This window comes from Xenopus tropicalis, chromosome 2, assembly GCF_000004195.4.
Source record: "Xenopus tropicalis strain Nigerian chromosome 2, UCB_Xtro_10.0, whole genome shotgun sequence".
NCBI classification, from domain to species: Eukaryota; Metazoa; Chordata; class Amphibia; order Anura; family Pipidae; genus Xenopus; species Xenopus tropicalis.
In genome coordinates this window covers 735912-757669 of record NC_030678.2, presented here as the reverse complement: position 1 = coordinate 757669, position 21758 = coordinate 735912, and the positions used below count along the sequence as shown (strand labels likewise).

The following is a 21758-nucleotide window of genomic DNA, read 5'->3' as shown; positions in this document are numbered from 1 at the left end:
AAGAACCACACGTTGCCTTTGTTCAGTAACTGTTAAGAAGGCTTCTTGCATACAGTTTTATGGCTCCTGTAGCCAACATACTGCCCAACTGCCATTCGCAGAAAACCCCTTTGACATGGAGATTTGGCTTTAGGTGGGACTTGGACAACTGGTTTTTAGTAATCAGTAGAACTCCCCCATACTCAGTGTATAACATATAAATATGTATAAAGACACAAACACATATGTATATAACACAAATAATGGCCCCCAAGATGAGCAATTTCTAACAGCGTACTTATAATTTGGTGACCTACTGAGACCCAAATCAGGGGGAGCCTAGATGTTCCAGCCGGGACGAGGTAATCCAACTGTTTCATGCTTGTTTGGTATATTTTCTAACATGTGGGGGAAGTAAAATGGATTCAAATTCAGTTTGGTGCAGAGCAAGGATTTGGCCCGAAATAGGACACTTCCAAAAATTGCAGGATTCGGCCTGAATCCCAAACTGAAAAGGAACTGGGTGCTTCCCTAGTTAAGGTTCCTGCAATTTTTTACAAAGTATTTATCTAAAGCTCCTTATGAAAAGCTCAGCACTATTAATTTACAATATACAAATCATTTCACATTACCAGTTAGTTTAATTGCAGTATTATTCTCTGTCTATAACCCACAGGTAGCTTCAGGTTTGGTGGAAGAAAACAACAGAGAGGAGAGCAGATGGTTGGCCCAACTGGATGACATTGACCATGAAGCAATCCTGCGCATTGGCACAGACCAAACAGTACTGAAGGCCGGAGAGGACCTGTATAACAAGGAGAGCACTATAGACCGGAACAAATGTTTGCTGGATTGGGATGAGTCTACTGGACAATTTAAATTAGTTAAATCAAAAGGAGATGGGGGGATTGATATCACAGCACATGATAAACTCACAGTGGTCGGACACGGAGGTCACCGAGATGGAAAAGTATCTGTTGGGGGAAAGACATCTGATCAGTTAGCCAAAGCTGTATTAAGCCTCTGGGAAAGCACGGCCCCCATTCACTGGCCATCTAACATGAAGGTAATAGAGGAGATCAGCATACTCTCCTGTGAAGTTGGGGCCGGTGAGCAAGGGGAAACCTTTACCAAAGAATTCCTGTTGGCCCTGAAGGAAGGTGGCACCACGGTTGGCTCAGTCTCAGTCCGTACTACAGAGGTTATAGTGGATGAAGATGGAAGGAAAGTAACTATTGATGTTGACGATCCAGATCTGTGGAGCAGGCACAACCCGGGGCACAAGCGCAGATTCTATCTGGGGGAGGACAACATTCTCAGGGAGGTGAGCGACACAAGGGGCAGGAGCCCAGAGTGGATCCAGAAGATGGGAAATGCTATTGAGTATGACCCTTTAATTAACACTAATAAGATTCTATGCATGAAGGATGGTCACAATACATACAAAATTCTGGACACTGACATAGAAAATATTATTGAGAATAAGGCAAGAGAGCTTTTTGGCACAGAAATAACTTCACCAATTGATACAAAAGAAGAACAAATGGATGTCTATTACAAATCTACAGAGGATGGAGAACTACAGCGTGAAGAGATAGATGTACGCATTGTGCAGAGTCTGGATGGCTTACTTTATAATATTAAGGACATCATACAGACTGCTAACAACATTAGAAAGAATGTTCTAGAAGAACCACAGAACAAGCAACTCTTGCAAAGATACGATATCATTCAAGAAAACGATTATAATTTGAAAACTGCATGGGAAAAACTGATGCAAACTGCAAAGTCACGCGTCATCGATCAGAACGATAAAACAAGATTAGGAGATATCATTACGGAAACTGAGAGACAGCTGTCTAATGCAGGTAAATTCTACCGCTTCAAAGATTTCATCTACAGGATCAACATGGATAACTTCTATGTCCGCTTGTATGGGACAACCACTTCAGAACCATTCATGGATAAAGAGACATCCAAAGACCTTATAACGATTAGAAATGAAGAGTTTATAAATTATCCAGATATAGGAAAAAACATGCTTAACAAGGATACCTTTGCAGAAATGGCTAGAGATTGGATTGATGACAACAAGATAAATGTTGATGTTAATCCTTATGATGGAGCTGGGGTACTCGCCACACATATTGCTGAGGCAGTTCGTAATCCCCGAATGTTTTTAACAAACCGGCTATTGTGGGATACAACGTCAGGGTGGAGTAACTTTAAGAATTATGAGCCCATGCTACGTGGAGGTACTTGGAAAGGAAACCATGCAGCTATTGGTCTGGACTATGCTACAACTGACCCAGGAATGAAACAGAACGTTCCAAGGGAAACCATCTATGGTATGAAGTTGTGGCTTGCAAGGAAATTCAGTACTATATTTCAGCTAAAACCTTTTAGTTCCGGTAACAACTTCCCAGATATCCCACAGGATAAGCTCAATGTTCAGTTGCAGATGATAAATGAGAATATTCCACTGACAAACAATGAAATTGATTATAACTGTAGAGAACAGCGAGGGACGTTGTCAGAAAATGTCATTCATGATCTGCAAGTAATAGAACAAAGGAGAGGGGAGAGCCTGGAGACAGAATTCCAGTTGAAGGCAATGGAAGACAGAGAGACCCTACTAAAGAAAATCAAAGAAAAGATAAATGAACAAACACCAGAAGATCTCTCCAAGTACCAGAAGATGAAGCTGATTGAGACATATGCAGATGGCATTAAGATTGTGCTGGAAAATAAACAAAATCCTTCAGAAACTAAAGAGATTTTCATGCCTGGTGAACGTGGTGCCCTGAAATCAGAAGAGTTGGTTCATTCCTATTTCAGCGATATCCATGCAGCCTCTGGCAAAATCAACCATGCCTTGGGTATCTATGGAATGGTCATGGGCTTCCAGGCAGCCAATCAGATGTTTGCTGAGGGGAGAGATTTGGAAGGGGGGATCATGTTAGTTCAGGGGGTACATGGAGTTACAGAGATGACTGGAATTAATGCAGCAGTAAATGACTTTGTTTCCAATGTTGCCAAACAATCCATCACCAAGATCTCGGAGGGACTGGAAGAAGCTGCAGCAGCGAAATTCACAAACTCCTTGGCTGAAGTGGGGGAACTTGCTAAAGGCATCCCTGTTCTTTCAGCAGCATTCACTGTATTTAATATCTACGAAGATCTCCACCAAAATTCTCCCATTGGGATAGTAGATGCAGCGCTTGATGGGGTCATCTTTGTCACAGCTCTGGCTGGCCCGGAAATGCTTCCCATCACTGTAGCCTTAACCATAATCCGTCTGGTCATTGACCCCTTGTACAATGAAATAAAGCATGAACTCGATGCTTTGCCTCCCGACGCGGGTGTTGGAGACAAGTTTCTTGCAGTTATTACAGGGATTGGTCTTGCTTTAAGAGATGTACTCAATACATTTGTGGATATACTGGAACAAATAAATATATTTGGGCTAATAGCCAGTATCAGTAACCTGGACGAGGAGCACCGGAAGAGCATGGAGTTAGTAAACCAACTACAGACAGTAGAGAACTATTTCAAGATCTTGGATGAACAGGATGGAGATGAATGTCACCAAATTGTAGACTTTACTAAAGGTGACTCTTCTGCCTATGGGGGAAACCTACGGGTTGAGCTGACAGAACATGGAACAATGAAAGTTACAATTGTAAACCCAATCACATCTGGCAAACTGGAGCAGGAGATCACCTTTCAGAAAAACTGTGAGTCCCTGGATCTGGTTATGGGTATTGGGGAAGCCGTAAATATTAAACTGAAACAGAAATCAGCAACAATCTTCTGGTTTATTCCAGTGAAAACGGAGGAGGTTATATCTTCTGTTACTGCAGATGAAACATCATTGCATGGAACGTACATAGGGAACGCCAAACCCAACCGCTTCTTTGCTGTACAACAAAATGTCATTGACAAACTGCCTTACACCCTTGATCAATATTATTATGAGCTGCACGGAAATGATGGGAACGACATTTTCTTCTTGGGGCCCCAAAAAAGCTTTGTACATGGAGGGAATGGGAAGGATGTCTATATCATTCCCAAGGTAGGAGGCCAGGTAGAGATCTGCAATCAAGCCAGTGATGGGGCCATGGACCTTTTAATCTTTAATGTGACGTTCCAAAATATATGTGCCAGAAAGGTCTCCAATGATCTCTCTCTGTTCTACAATAACAACCATAAGGCTGTAATCAAAAATTGGTTTAACGGAGAAGAATATAAACATATGAGTTTTAAAAGCTTAGACGGTACCATGTTTACTATTGGGGAAGTTCAATTAAATGGAAGAGTTACCCTAGCCGCCTCCTACCTGGATTATTCAACTAGTGACAAGGGAATGGAAATAAACCTACTCAATCCTCCTTGGGACACAGTTGTGTCAGTGATTGGGACTAACTTTAGTGATGTCATTGTTGGGAATAAGCTGAATAATGTGCTACAAGGTGGAACTGGTACCAATAGCCTCACTGGCCACGAGGGGAAGGATATGTATATAATACACGAGAAAGAGACCTGTGACACTATTGATAATTTTGCCCATGACGACCAAACAGACATTGTGGAATTGCCTGCAGAGTACAGAAATCTCCGTGTGGTGCTGGACCCCCCACAGTCCCTGAAGATTTGGGATTCCAGTAGGAAGGCATGTGTTATAATCAAAGACTGGAAGAAAGGCTGGCAATGGCAGCACGTTGTGTTCAAAAGCATCGACTTTGTGGTGTTCCAGGTCTCCAACTCCTCAGCAGAGCCTGAAATGACCCCATTAATATTAGACTACAGCGATTCCCAACATGGGGTGAACGTTGATTTGAGGTCAATGCCAGGGAACGAGAATATAATGACAGTCATCGACTCGCCGTTCCCAGATACCATTATCGGAAACAGCAAATCAAATTTCATAAAAGGAGGAGAAGGAGACACGTTAACTGGGGGAGATGGAAGAGATACTTATGTGGCTGAATGCAAGTCTGGGGGGGTCACTATCAATAACGAAGCTACAGATAATGCCCAAGATGTCCTCTATATCAAAGGCAAATATGCACTGCTTGACATTTATTATTTTGTAAACATAGGCGTATCTGACGGCATCAGAATTATTCGATCAACTTCTGACCTCAGGATCAGTATTGCAGACACTTGCAGTATAACGTTATTACATTGGGCCAGTTCAGAAAACTTCCGCCATTTACAGCTGCAGACCGAGGACGGCATCACTTTCAGTATTTCCCGCGACCTTGTACGTACAGTATATGCTGTAGATAACTCCCGAGGCACAATACCTACCCGTGAGATAGACACAAGAACTGGCATCTACGCCGGGGCAACAAAGATCATGGGGCCCCCCGAATTCTCCATCATTTACGGGAACGAAAAGGACAACTACATTGATCCTGGAACTCACAGCATTCTGATGTACGGCTTTGGTGGGAGTGACACTTATATCATTAGGAACCATTACGAAGGGGTCTTTAAAATAAACAATTATGCACAAGATATTAAATTAGATTATCTGCTGCTTAATGTCAGTTTTGATAATATTCAGTACAAATTGGTAGAAGGTCAAGATCTACATTTAAGTGCTCCGACAGTCGGTAAATGGGAATGCCTGTTGCTAAACTATGCCAAGAATGCCAGTTACCGGCACATAGTGGTGGTGGGCACTGACGTTCGGTTCACGTTCTCGGATGACCATCTGGAGATCCAACCACTGTTTATAGACAACAGATTATCGGCAAAGGAACTGCACCTTAATCTTTCAGCTGGAAGTTATCAGTCACTGACAACTGTATTTGGGGCTCTCCAGAAAAGAAACTTTATCACTGGAAATATGATGAACAACACGATTATTGGTGGAAAAGGTTCTGATGTATTATATGGAATTGAAGGGGATAACACCATTCAAGGTTCTGGAGGAAAAGACTATCTTTCAGGAGGAGCTGATTCAGATGAAATCCACGGAGGTGAAGGAAATGACTTGATCTTGGGTGGAGCAGGGGATGATGTGATTTATCCGGGCCAAGGTTCTGACACAGTTTATGGAGGAACCGGATCAGACACCTTATTGTTCCTCGGGGATCTCGATAACGCAACTGGGGTATTGGTGAACCTGGCTCTGGGATACGGAGTTGGCGCGGATGCTGAGGGGGATCTGTACTTTGGAATAGAGAATGCCCTGGGCACCAGCTATGATGACATCCTGATTGGAAATAATGAGGATAATTACTTAAGCGGGGGAGGAGGCAACGACCTCATTCAGCCAATGAATGGTGATGATGTCATGCATGGAGGGGAAGGGAAAGATCTATATAATCTGATGCATGCAACTGGCATGAAAATGATCGACAACTTTGCCAAAGATACAAAAGAAGATTTGATTTATGTCGGGGAAGTTGAAAAAACTACAAAAATTCTATTGAGCAGATCCAGCCAGGACCTCAATATAACGCTCACTAGTGGCAAAAACCTGGATGTTTTTCTTGGGATTCTAGTGAAAAACTGGTTTAAATCAGCGGAGCACCGCCATCTTCTCCTGAAACTTGATTATTCATTTGACATTGGTTTATTTTATAAGAGTTTGGTAGAGTTTGATTCCGATTTTATAGTTTGTGAACTATCAATTCAATCATACAGAAGTGGGCTTGTTTCTAGGTGCCGACCTCCCACCCTCCATTTCACTGTGCCATATAAAATATGGCGTGTCCCACCAATATGGCCGATATAGTGTCACGTAACCACTGTAAGAGCCTGGGGTTGCATATAATACATTATATCCAACAAAGAAAAGTCCAGTCTCTACAGGGAAGCATCGTTAGCAGGAATCAACTCATCAAAGGGATCCTTTCATAAGAAAATGTTTTTTAATTTTGAAACTTGATGTGCGGCTGCCATTTTCTTATATTCCCAAGTTCCCTCAGTCACATGCTCTGGTAATTAGCCATGTGACAGGGTGACTGTTTCAGATGAGCAGAAAGAAGATGTATACTGGTTGCACAATTGGTAACAGGGGATCTTTTCATATGTTCTGGGGTTTCATAGACATTGTATGTTTAAAATATAGGTCTATGTTTCTATGTATCAGTTATTATAGGTGTTGAAATCCATATATATACGTTGCATAATTATTAAGAAAGAGTTATTCATATATTGCATGTGATGTACCATCTAAATATAAAGATGTACCACCTAAAGTGCCACCTCAGTGTATGGTCAATGTATTGTTTCCATCATCTTGTACTGCCCCCAAGAGGTTAAACACTTTCATGAAAAGAACACAAACTAATTTGAGATGAGAGACAGTACCTGATTGGATACTGGGAGGATCTAAAGGGCCTCAGTGCATCTGTATTGAACTGAAGTGACAGGTGCAGCCAGCAAGTTTTCACATTTTTCTCACCGTGTTCAGACACCAATTTGTGAACCCTGCCTCCAGATGGAACAAAGGTCCATAGACCCCAAAAGCCTGCACTAATAATACAGCTTTGTTGACATATTCATGGAGATTTCTAATATAAACATTGCAGTTCTGTTAATTGGACACTGGGGTGGGGACGCTTCATTTGGTTGCACACCCATTCCAATATAGTCCCCAATGGGTTTGGTAGGTAACATGTCATTAGGGGTACAGACCTGGGGGTGGTGTTGCAAAGTTTCTTTGTTGATATGGGGCTTTCACAATTTCAGGATGAACAAATGCCCTAGCCTGGGGTTGTTGAGAGACTGATGCCCTAGGTGGTTGTGGGCATTTAACTTGTGTAAGGCAACTCGTCCAAACAGTGCAGTCTCTGGGGGTTTAGGTAGATTGCAGGGATCAGATTGGTCTCAGAAAACAACAATTCACACATCTAGTTTTAAGCTGACCTCAATCAGCTTTATTCATATATAACCAGCACACAGGAGTATATTGGAAAACAAAACATAAAAATAAATCCTAGCCTGTCCGGCTCTAACTAACATATACCAGCTCCCTATGCAATAGAGAGGGTCTAACATCCAACTCTACATAAACAGTAGTTTGTGTGGTTACTCACTGTGTCCGGCTCTAACTAACACACACCGGCTCCCTATGCAATAGAGAGGGTCTAACATCCAACTCTACATAAACAGTAGTTTGTTTGGTTACTCACTGTGTCCGGCTCTAACTAACACACACCGGCTCCCTATGCAATAGAGAGGGTCTAACATCCAACTCTACATAAACAGTAGTTTGTTGGTTACTCACTGTGCCCGGCTCTAACTAACACACACCGGCTCCCTATGCAATAGAGAGGATCTAACATCCAACTCTACATAAACAGTAGTTTGTTTGGTTACTCACTGTGTCCGGCTCTAACTAACACACACCGGCTCCCTATGCAATAGAGAGGGTCTAACATCCAACTCTACATAAACAGTAGTTTGTTTGGTTACTCACTGTGTCCGGCTCTAACTAACACACACCGGCTCCCTATGCAATAGAGAGGGTCTAACATCCAACTCTACATAAACAGTAGTTTGTTTGGTTACTCACTGTGTCCGGCTCTAACTAACACACACCGGCTCCCTATGCAATAGAGAGGGTCTAACATCCAACTCTACATAAACAGTAGTTTGTTTGGTTACTCACTGTGTCCGGCTCTAACTAACACACACCGGCTCCCTATGCAATAGAGAGGATCTAACATCCAACTCTACATAAACAGTAGTTTGTTGGTTACTCACTGTGTCCGGCTCTAACTAACACACACCGGCTCCCTATGCAATAGAGAGGATCTAACATCCAACTCTACATAAACAGTAGTTTGTTTGGTTACTCACTGTGTCCGGCTCTAACTAACACACATCGGCTCCCTATGCAATAGAGAGGGTCTAACATCCAACTCTACATAAACAGTAGTTTGTTTGGTTACTCACTGTGTCCGGCTCTAACTAACACACACCGGCTCCCTATGCAATAGAGAGGATCTAACATCCAACTCTACATAAACAGTAGTTTGTTTGGTTACTCACTGTGTCCGGCTCTAACTAACACACACCGGCTCCCTATGCAATAGAGAGGGTCTAACATCCAACTCTACATAAACAGTAGTTTGTTTGGTTACTCACTGTGTCCGGCTCTAACTAACACACACCGGCTCCCTATGCAATAGAGAGGATCTAACATCCAACTCTACATAAACAGTAGTTTGTTTGGTTACTCACTGTGTCCGGCTCTAACTAACACACACCGGCTCCCTATGCAATAGAGAGGGTCTAACATCCAACTCTACATAAACAGTAGTTTGTTGGTTACTCACTGTGTCCGGCTCTAACACACACCGGCTCCCTATGCAATAGAGAGGGTCTAACATCCAACTCTACATAAACAGTAGTTTGTTTGGTTACTCACTGTGTCCGGCTCTAACTAACACACACCAGCTCCCTATGCAATAGAGAGGATCTAGCATCCAACTCTACATAAACAGTAGTTTGTTTGGTTACTCACTGTGTCCGGCTCTAACACACACCGGCTCCCTATGCAATAGAGAGGGTCTAACATCCAACTCTACATAAACAGTAGTTTGTTGGTTACTCACTGTGCCCGGCTCTAACTAACACACACCGGCTCCCTATGCAATAGAGAGGATCTAACATCCAACTCTACATAAACAGTAGTTTGTTTGGTTACTCACTGTGTCCGGCTCTAACTAACACACACCGGCTCCCTATGCAATAGAGAGGGTCTAACATCCAACTCTACATAAACAGTAGTTTGTTGGTTACTCACTGTGCCCGGCTCTAACTAACACACACCGGCTCCCTATGCAATAGAGAGGATCTAACATCCAACTCTACATAAACAGTAGTTTGTTGGTTACTCACTGTGCCCGGCTCTAACTAACACACACCGGCTCCCTATGCAATAGAGAGGGTCTAACATCCAACTCTACATAAACAGTAGTTTGTTTGGTTACTCACTGTGTCCGGCTCTAACTAACACACACCGGCTCCCTATGCAATAGAGAGGGTCTAACATCCAACTCTACATAAACAGTAGTTTGTTTGGTTACTCACTGTGTCCGGCTCTAACTAACACACACCGGCTCCCTATGCAATAGAGAGGGTCTAACATCCAACTCTACATAAACAGTAGTTTGTTTGGTTACTCACTGTGTCCGGCTCTAACTAACACACACCGGCTCCCTATGCAATAGAGAGGATCTAGCATCCAACTCTACATAAACAGTAGTTTGTTTGGTTACTCACTGTGTCCGGCTCTAACACACACCGGCTCCCTATGCAATAGAGAGGGTCTAACATCCAACTCTACATAAACAGTAGTTTGTTTGGTTACTCACTGTGTCCGGCTCTAACTAACACACACCAGCTCCCTATGCAATAGAGAGGGTCTAACATCCAACTCTACATAACAGTAGTTTGTTTGGTTACTCACTGTGTCCGGCTCTAACTAACACACACCGGCTCCCTATGCAATAGAGAGGGTCTAACATCCAACTCTACATAAACAGTAGTTTGTTTGGTTACTCACTGTGTCCGGCTCTAACTAACACACACCGGCTCCCTATGCAATAGAGAGGATCTAACATCCAACTCTACATAAACAGTAGTTTGTTGGTTACTCACTGTGTCCGGCTCTAACTAACACACACCGGCTCCCTATGCAATAGAGAGGATCTAACATCCAACTCTACATAAACAGTAGTTTGTTGGTTACTCACTGTGTCCGGCTCTAACTAACACACACCGGCTCCCTATGCAATAGAGAGGATCTAACATCCAACTCTACATAAACAGTAGTTTGTTTGGTTACTCACTGTGTCCGGCTCTAACTAACACACACCGGCTCCCTATGCAATAGAGAGGGTCTAACATCCAACTCTACATAAACAGTAGTTTGTTTGGTTACTCACTGTGTCCGGCTCTAACTAACACACACCGGCTCCCTATGCAATAGAGAGGATCTAACATCCAACTCTACATAAACAGTAGTTTGTTGGTTACTCACTGTGTCCGGCTCTAACTAACACACACCGGCTCCCTATGCAATAGAGAGGATCTAACATCCAACTCTACATAAACAGTAGTTTGTTTGGTTACTCACTGTGTCCGGCTCTAACTAACACACATCGGCTCCCTATGCAATAGAGAGGGTCTAACATCCAACTCTACATAAACAGTAGTTTGTTTGGTTACTCACTGTGTTCGGCTCTAACTAACACACACCGGCTCCCTATGCAATAGAGAGGATCTAACATCCAACTCTACATAAACAGTAGTTTGTTTGGTTACTCACTGTGTCCGGCTCTAACTAACACACACCGGCTCCCTATGCAATAGAGAGGGTCTAACATCCAACTCTACATAAACAGTAGTTTGTTTGGTTACTCACTGTGTCCGGCTCTAACTAACACACACCGGCTCCCTATGCAATAGAGAGGATCTAACATCCAACTCTACATAAACAGTAGTTTGTTTGGTTACTCACTGTGTCCGGCTCTAACTAACACACACCGGCTCCCTATGCAATAGAGAGGATCTAACATCCAACTCTACATAAACAGTAGTTTGGTTACTCACTGTGTCCGGCTCTAACTAACACACACCGGCTCCCTATGCAATAGAGAGGGTCTAACATCCAACTCTACATAAACAGTAGTTTGTTTGGTTACTCACTGTGTCCGGCTCTAACTAACACACACCGGCTCCCTATGCAATAGAGAGGATCTAACATCCAACTCTACATAAACAGTAGTTTGTTTGGTTACTCACTGTGTCCGGCTCTAACTAACACACACCGGCTCCCTATGCAATAGAGAGGATCTAACATCCAACTCTACATAAACAGTAGTTTGTTTGGTTACTCACTGTGTCCGGCTCTAACTAACACACACCGGCTCCCTATGCAATAGAGAGGGTCTAACATCCAACTCTACATAAACAGTAGTTTGTTTGGTTACTCACTGTGTCCGGCTCTAACTAACACACACCGGCTCCCTATGCAATAGAGAGGGTCTAACATCCAACTCTACATAAACAGTAGTTTGTTTGGTTACTCACTGTGTCCAGCTCTAACTAACACACACCGGCTCCCTATGCAATAGAGAGGATCTAACATCCAACTCTACATAAACAGTAGTTTGTTTGGTTACTCACTGTGTCCGGCTCTAACTAACACACACCGGCTCCCTATGCAATAGAGAGGGTCTAACATCCAACTCTACATAAACAGTAGTTTGTTTGGTTACTCACTGTGCCCAGCTCTAACTAACACACACCGGCTCCCTATGCAATAGAGAGGGTCTAACATCCAACTCTACATAAACAGTAGTTTGTTTGGTTACTCACTGTGTCCGGCTCTAACTAACACACACCGGCTCCCTATGCAATAGAGAGGGTCTAACATCCAACTCTACATAAACAGTAGTTTGTTTGGTTACTCACTGTGTCCGGCTCTAACTAACACACACCGGCTCCCTATGCAATAGAGAGGATCTAACATCCAACTCTACATAAACAGTAGTTTGTTTGGTTACTCACTGTGCCCGGCTCTAACTAACACACACCGGCTCCCTATGCAATAGAGAGGGTCTAACATCCAACTCTACATAAACAGTAGTTTGTTTGGTTACTCACTGTGTCCGGCTCTAACTAACACACACCGGCTCCCTATGCAATAGAGAGGATCTAACATCCAACTCTACATAAACAGTAGTTTGGTTACTCACTGTGTCCGGCTCTAACTAACACACACCGGCTCCCTATGCAATAGAGAGGATCTAACATCCAACTCTACATAAACAGTAGTTTGTTTGGTTACTCACTGTGTCCGGCTCTAACTAACACACACCGGCTCCCTATGCAATAGAGAGGGTCTAACATCCAACTCTACATAAACAGTAGTTTGTTTGGTTACTCACTGTGTCCGGCTCTAACTAACACACACCGGCTCCCTATGCAATAGAGAGGGTCTAACACCCAACTCTACATAAACAGTAGTTTGTTGGTTACTCACTGTGTCCGGCTCTAACTAACACACACCGGCTCCCTATGCAATAGAGAGGGTCTAACACCCAACTCTACATAAACAGTAGTTTGTTGGTTACTCACTGTGTCCGGCTCTAACTAACACACACCGGCTCCCTATGCAATAGAGAGGATCTAACATCCAACTCTACATAAACAGTAGTTTGTTGGTTACTCACTGTGTCCGGCTCTAACTAACACACACCGGCTCCCTATGCAATAGAGAGGGTCTAACACCCAACTCTACATAAACAGTAGTTTGTTGGTTACTCACTGTGTCCGGCTCTAACTAACACACACCGGCTCCCTATGCAATAGAGAGGATCTAACATCCAACTCTACATAAACAGTAGTTTGTTGGTTACTCACTGTGTCCGGCTTTCCCTTACTACACACAGACAGTTCCCCAGGGAGGGAGAGAGTCAGTAACTCTGCAGACAACATGTTTAAAGGGTTTCCCCTGAAGCCTAACGAGGCCACTAATTAGCCAGGCTTCACCATAACCCGGATAGCCTGTTGAATGGAAGTCCCACCCGCTCACTCCCATTCACTCCAGGGCCCTTGTTACCGGCTTTTCCAAAAGCCGAATGCAGTGAAAGAAAACACTTTCCCTGCTGACATACTTTCCCTGGAGCTTAGTATATATAAGAGAGAAATCTGGGAGAAATATAAACACCTTCCACCTCTAATCCAGCATTTCTCTCACATACCCTCCCCCTCTGTTTCGACGTAAACTGGCGGCCCAACAGATAATATCTAAGCTCCTCCCACGCCCATTTCACTGCTAAGCATTCCTTCTGTACTGTAGCATAGTTTCTCTCATGGATGTTCAGCTTTTTACTCAGGAAAACTATAGGATGATCTGCACCCTCACTGATTTGGGACAGTACTGCTCCGACTCCCACATCGGATGCGTCAGTCTGCACAATAAATTTCTTTGTGAAGTCTGGGGTTATCAGTACTGGTTGGCTGCATAAAGCTTTTTTTAGGGTCTGAAAGGCCTGTTCTGCCTCAGAGTTCCATTTGATCATTATGGACTTGGTCCCTTTTGTAAGGTCAGTAAGAGGGACAGCTATAGTGGCAAAGTTAGCTATGAACCTTCTGTAGTAACCAGTGATCCCCAAAAAAGCTCTAACCTGTTTTTTTGTGACTGGTCTAGGCCAGTCTTGAATTGCCTGCACCTTGTTAAGCTGAGGCTTAACTAGCCCTCTACCAATCTTGTACCCCAAATACTTGGCTTCTTCCAGGCCTATGCTACATTTTTTTGGGTTAGCTGTCAGACCGGCCATTCGTATGGAATCAAGCACGGCCTGTACCCTAGGTAGATGGGATTGCCAATCCGAGCTATGGATAACTACATCATCAAGGTACACTGCTGCGTACTGCCTATGGGGCCTTAAGATTTGGTCCATGGTACGTTGGAAGGTTCTGAGGCTCCATGTAACCCAAATGGCAACACTACATACTGGAACAGACCTTCGGGAGTGCCAGAAGCAGTTTTCTCTTTGGCTCGGTCCGTCAGGGGAATCTGCCAATAGCCCTTGGTCAAATCTAAGGTTGTCAGGTATCTAGCCATCCCTAGTCTCTCAATTAACTCGTCCACACGAGGCATAGGGTAGGCATCAAATTTGGAGACAGTATTTAATTTTCGAAAGTCATTACAGAAGCGCCAGCTCCCATCCGGTTTAGGTATTAAGACAATGGGACTGGACCAATTGCTATGCGACTCCTCAGTGACTCCCAACTCTAACATCTTTTTAACTTCCTGAGATATGGCTTCTCATCTAGCTTCAGGCACGCTATAAGGTTTTACGTTAACCCTTACCCCAGGTCCAGTTATGATGTCATTCTTTACCAAAGAGGTTCGTCCAGGTTTCTCAGAAAAAACATCCCTATTCTTGACTACAAAGGTCTGTACTTCTTTCCTCTGAGTGTCTGACAAGGAGTCTGCCACCTTAACCTCTGGCACTTGGGGTTCTGCCCTTAGAGATAAAGTAGGCTTGGTGAACAATGACATTCTTTCTTTCCAGGGTTTTATAAGATTGACATGGTAAACCTGCTCGGGTTTCCTTTTACCTGGTTGGCGAACCTTATAATTTACTTCACCAATCTTTTCAAGGATCTCAAAGGGTCCTTGCCACTTTGCCAAAAATGTGCTTTCTACGGTGGGTATTAGCACTAGTACATGATCCCCAGGGGAAAAATTGCGTACTCTGGCAACCCTATTATACACCCTCTGTTGGGCTTCTTGCGCCTGCTCCATGTGCTCTCTTACTATGGGCATCACCGCGGTTATCCTGTCCTGCATTTGGCATATATGCTCAATGATACTTTTAAAGGGGGTGGGTTGTCCCTCCCAAGTCTCCTTTGCTATGTCCAACAAGTCCCTTGGGTGCCTACCATATAGCAACTCAAACAGTGAGTACCCCGTAGATGATTGAGGGACCTCCCTTATGGCAAACATTAAATAGGGTAACAAGTAATCCCAATTTTTCCCATCCTTGTCTACCACCTTCTTAAGCATATTTTTGAGCGTTTTATTGAACCTTTCCACTAACCCATCAGTCTGGGGGTGGTATACAGAAGTGCGAAGTTGGACCACTTTAAACAACCTGCACAGCTCCTTCATGACCCGGGACATAAACGGGGTGCCTTGGTCAGTAAGTATTTCCTTTGGGATTCCTACCCTGCTAAAGACATGTACCAACTCTCTAGCAATGGATTTAGAGGAGGTATTACGTAGAGGAATGGCCTCGGGGTATCGGGTAGCATAATCCATTATTACTAATATATGTTGGTGTCCCCGTGCAGATTTTACTATTGGGCCCACCAAAGTCATGGCTATCCTCTCAAATGGTGTCTCTATCACAGGGAGAGGGACCAAAGGGCTATGAAAATGCAGCCTAGGAGCCGAATACTGGCAGTCTGGACAGGAACTACAGTATTGCTCAACTTCACCATGTAGTCCTGGCCAGAAAAACCGTTGCAAAATTCACTCCTTTGTCTTCTCTACCCCTAAATGTCTGCCCATCACATGTTTATGTGCGAGGTCAAGTACCATACGCCAGTATGGTTTTGGGACAACCAGCTGCTCCACCCGGTCATTTCCCTTTTCTACTACCTGATATAGCAGGTCATTTTGGAGGGCTAAGTAGGGACAAGAGGGTCTAGAGTCAGAATCTATAGGTTTCCCATCTATCATTTTTACATTGGCCCTTGCTCTAGACCAGGGGTGGGAAAACTTTTTGGCTCACGGGCCACATTTACTCACCCCCGGGCCGGACCGGGCCAGGGCGGGCAGGGCCAGGCCAGCATTACGCCCTCTTCGTCTCTTTAATTCCGGCCCGCCAATGACACCAAGTCTCGCGTGATGAGACTTGGCGTCGTCGGCGGGCTGGATTAAAAAGGCCAAGGGTCCGGATGTGGCCCGCGGGCCATAGTTTGCCCACCCCTGCTCTAGACAGTGTGGGATCCTTTAACTGCTCTGAAGCAAAATTATCCCACCTAATCTCCAAGTCAGGCATGTCATTGTCTTCCTCAACCGGGTCTACATGGACTTCCCCACCTGGTATAGTCTGGTCAACCTGGGGTTCCCTGTCTACCTCATCAGATTCCCCTGCTACTACAGAAAAGGGAAAATTTATAGTAGCCCCACCCTTCGGTACAACCTCAGACACTTTATTACCGGAATCAGGGAGGCTTCCTTTTGAGTAGGATTGGTCCATAACCTTGTCAGTTTCCCACAATTTCCAGAAATGTGGGAAGTTTCTCCCCAAAATTATGTCATGTGGTAAAGTGGGAAACAACCCTACAGGGTACCTTAATGTCCCGTAGGCAGTTTTGATTTCCACTTCAGCCATAGAATACTCGCGAGTATCCCCATGTATACATGTGACCCCTACCGTATCAGGCCCATACTGAGGTGTTTCAACCAACAAAAATTTCATCAGGGTAACCTGGCTACCAGAATCTAATAATGCATTCACTGGCTTTCCTTCCACAATAACATCACACAGGTATTTATCATTCCCTGTCTTTGGAAGGGCAGTACACACAATCTGAGCATACATTGACGTACGTCTCTTTGTTAAGGCAGTATCACACTGCATAGGCTCATCAGTTAAGCTGCAGTCTGCAGCAAAGTGTCCCAGCATATGGCACCGGAAACACCGCACCAAGTCTTTATTAGGTCCCCTGCGAGGAGGGGTCCCTCCTGACACATTTTGGTAGTCTCTGGGTCTAGTGCCTGTATATTCTCCACGTTGGAGCATGCTCTTATCAGTCGTAGGTCCCTTTTTCCATGCAGGAAGCTTGCTAGATATGCCAGGAAGTTTTCCCTTGGGAGCTAGGGTGCGCTCCACTTGTTGAAAACTGAGTAGCTCCTCGGCAGAAAGGTACCTCTCCACCATTTCCACAAGCTGGTCTGCAGTTGTTGGGTCTGCATGGCTTACCCATTTGTGCAAAGGTGAAGGCAGAGACCTAAGGTACCGGTCCATCACTATCCGCTCCAAGATCTGTGGCCCTGTTAGGGTCTCCGGCTGCAGCCACTTTTTAGTTAGATGAATTAGGTCATGCATCTGAGAGCGTGGAGGCTTTTCTGCCATAAACATCCACTAATGAACACGCTGAGCATGGACCGAGAGGGTGACCCCCAGCCGGGCCAAAATCTCAGCTTTTAGTTTGTCATAATCTTTAACGGCAACATGATCCAGATCAAAATAGGCTTTTTGTGGTTCCCCAGAGAGAAAGGGTGCCACCAGGCCTGCCCACTGCTCTTTAGGCAAGTCCTCTCGGTTTGCGATCAGCTGTTGCTGCTGGGCTCTGGTGCCGTAGCCTGTATCAGGGCCTTGAGAATGTCGTCCATGTCGTGCAAAACACTTTACAATGCAAAGCTGAAATTGGGTTTCTGGCCCTTTAAATCTTCAGAGGAAAAAAACAAACAAACAAAAAAAAATTTTTTTTTTTTATTGCCCGCATCCTCCACCATATGTAAGGCAACTCGTCCAAACAGTGCAGTCTCTGGGGGTTTAGGTAGATTGCAGGGATCAGATTGGTCTCAGAAAACAACAGTTCACACCCAGCATTTAGTTCTAAGCTGACCTCAATCAGCTTTATTCATATATAACCGGCACACAGGAGTATATTGGAAAACAAAACATAAAAATAAATCCTAGCCTGTCCGGCTCTAACTAACACACACCGGCTCCCTATGCAATAGAGAGGGTCTAACATCCAACTCTACATAAACAGTAGTTTGTTTGGTTACTCACTGTGTCCGGCTCTAACTAACACACACCGGCTCCCTATGCAATAGAGAGGGTCTAACATCCAACTCTACATAAACAGTAGTTTGTTTGGTTACTCACTGTGTCCGGCTCTAACTAACACACACCGGTTCCCTATGCAATAGAGAGGGTCTAACATCCAACTCTACATAAACAGTAGTTTGTTTGGTTACTCACTGTGTCCGGCTCTAACTAACACACACCGGTTCCCTATGCAATAGAGAGGATCTAACACCCAACTCTACATAAACAGTAGTTTGTTTGGTTACTCACTGTGTCCGGCTCTAACTAACACACACCGGCTCCCTGTGCAATAGAGAGGGTCTAACATCCAACTCTACATAAACAGTAGTTTGTTTGGTTACTCACTGTGTCCGGCTCTAACTAACACACACCGGCTCCCTATGCAATAGAGAGGGTCTAACATCCAACTCTACATAAACAGTAGTTTGTTTGGTTACTCACTGTGTCCGGCTCTAACTAACACACACCGGCTCCCTATGCAATAGAGAGGGTCTAACATCCAACTCTACATAAACAGTAGTTTGTTTGGTTACTCACTGTGTCCGGCTCTAACTAACACACACCGGCTCCCTATGCAATAGAGAGGATCTAACACCCAACTCTACATAAACAGTAGTTTGTTTGGTTACTCACTGTGTCCGGCTCTAACTAACACACACCGGTTCCCTATGCAATAGAGAGGGTCTAACACCCAACTCTACATAAACATTAGTTTGTTTGGTTACTCACTGTGTCCGGCTCTAACTAACACACACCGGCTCCCTATGCAATAGAGAGGGTCTAACATCCAACTCTACATAAACAGTAGTTTGTTTGGTTACTCACTGTGTCCGGCTCTAACTAACACACACCGGCTCCCTATGCAATAGAGAGGGTCTAACATCCAACTCTACATAAACAGTAGTTTGTTTGGTTACTCACTGTGTCCGGCTCTAACTAACACACACCGGCTCCCTATGCAATAGAGAGGGTCTAACATCCAACTCTACATAAACAGTAGTTTGTTTGGTTACTCACTGTGTCCGGCTCTAACTAACACACACCGGCTCCCTATGCAATAGAGAGGGTCTAACATCCAACTCTACATAAACAGTAGTTTGTTTGGTTACTCACTGTGTCCGGCTCTAACTAACACACACCGGCTCCCTATGCAATAGAGAGGATCTAATATCCAACTCTACATAAACAGTAGTTTGTTGGTTACTCACTGTGTCCGGCTCTAACTAACACACACCGGCTCCCTATGCAATAGAGAGGGTCTAACATCCAACTCTACATAAACAGTAGTTTGTTTGGTTACTCACTGTGTCCGGCTCTAACTAACACACACCGGCTCCCTATGCAATAGAGAGGATCTAACACCCAACTCTACATAAACAGTAGTTTGTTTGGTTACTCACTGTGTCCGGCTCTAACTAACACACACCGGCTCCCTATGCAATAGAGAGGGTCTAACATCCAACTCTACATAAACAGTAGTTTGTTGGTTACTCACTGTGTCCGGCTCTAACTAACACACACCGGCTCCCTATGCAATAGAGAGGGTCTAACATCCAACTCTACATAAACAGTAGTTTGTTTGGTTACTCACTGTGTCCGGCTCTAACTAACACACACCGGCTCCCTATGCAATAGAGAGGGTCTAACATCCAACTCTACATAAACAGTAGTTTGTTAGTTACTCACTGTGTCCGGCTCTAACTAACACACACCGGCTCCCTATGCAATAGAGAGGGTCTAACATCCAACTCTACATAAACAGTAGTTTGTTTGGTTACTCACTGTGTCCGGCTCTAACTAACACACACCGGCTCCCTATGCAATAGAGAGGATCTAACATCCAACTCTACATAAACAGTAGTTTGTTTGGTTACTCACTGTGTCCGGCTCTAACTAACACACACCGGCTCCCTATGCAATAGAGAGGGTCTAACATCCAACTCTACATAAACAGTAGTTTGTTTGGTTACTCACTGTGTCCGGCTCTAACTAACACACACCGGCTCCCTATGCAATAGAGAGGGTCTAACATCCAACTCTACATAAACAGTAGTTTGTTTGGTTACTCACTGTGTCCGGCTCTAACTAACACACACCGGCTCCCTATGCAATAGAGAGGGTCTAACATCCAACTCTACATAAACAGTAGTTTGTTTGGTTACTCACTGTGTCCGGCTCTAACTAACACACACCGGCTCCCTATGCAATAGAGAGGGTCTAACATCCAACTCTACATAAACAGTAGTTTGTTTGGTTACTCACTGTGTCCGGCTCTAACTAACACACACCGGCTCCCTATGCAATAGAGAGGATCTAACATCCAACTCTACATAAACAGTAGTTTGTTTGGTTACTCACTGTGTCCGGCTCTAACTAACACACACCGGCTCCCTATGCAATAGAGAGGATCTAACATCCAACTCTACATAAACAGTAGTTTGTTTGGTTACTCACTGTGTCCGGCTCTAACTAACACACACCGGCTCCCTATGCAATAGAGAGGGTCTAACATCCAACTCTACATAAACAGTAGTTTGTTTGGTTACTCACTGTGTCCGGCTCTAACTAACACACACCGGCTCCCTATGCAATAGAGAGGGTCTAACATCCAACTCTACATAAACAGTAGTTTGTTTGGTTACTCACTGTGTCCGGCTCTAACTAACACACACCGGCTCCCTATGCAATAGAGAGGGTCTAACATCCAACTCTACATAAACAGTAGTTTGTTTGGTTACTCACTGTGTCCGGCTCTAACACACACCGGCTCCCTATGCAATAGAGAGGATCTAACATCCAACTCTACATAAACAGTAGTTTGTTTGGTTACTCACTGTGTCCGGCTCTAACTAACACACACCGGCTCCCTATGCAATAGAGAGGGTCTAACATCCAACTCTACATAAACAGTAGTTTGTTTGGTTACTCACTGTGTCCGGCTCTAACTAACACACACCGGCTCCCTATGCAATAGAGAGGATTTAGCATCCAACTCTACATAAACAGTAGTTTGTTTGGTTACTCACTGTGTCCGGCTCTAACTAACACACACCGGCTCCCTATGCAATAGAGAGGATCTAACATCCAACTCTACATAAACAGTAGTTTGTTTGGTTACTCACTGTGTCCGGCTCTAACTAACACACACCGGCTCCCTATGCAATAGAGAGGGTCTAACATCCAACTCTACATAAACAGTAGTTTGTTTGGTTACTCACTGTGTCCGGCTCTAACTAACACACACCGGCTCCCTATGCAATAGAGAGGGTCTAACATCCAACTCTACATAAACAGTAGTTTGTTTGGTTACTCACTGTGTCCGGCTCTAACTAACACACACCGGCTCCCTATGCAATAGAGAGGGTCTAACATCCAACTCTACATAAACAGTAGTTTGTTTGGTTACTCACTGTGTCCGGCTCTAACTAACACACACCGGCT

General features: G+C 44.2%; 1 protein-coding gene across 1 annotated transcript in view; it reads left to right on the top strand.

Moving 5' to 3' along the window:
• The window catches only part of LOC116408727, a 32298-nt gene extending 25091 nt beyond the window's left edge, over window positions 1-7207 (top strand). Inside the window, exon 5 of the mRNA XM_031896399.1 lies at window positions 656-7207. Coding sequence (XP_031752259.1) covers window positions 656-6730 — 6075 coding nt within the window. The 3' untranslated portion in view covers window positions 6731-7207. The remainder of the gene's footprint in view (window positions 1-655) is intronic.
• The last annotated feature ends 14551 nt before the right edge of the window (window positions 7208-21758 follow it).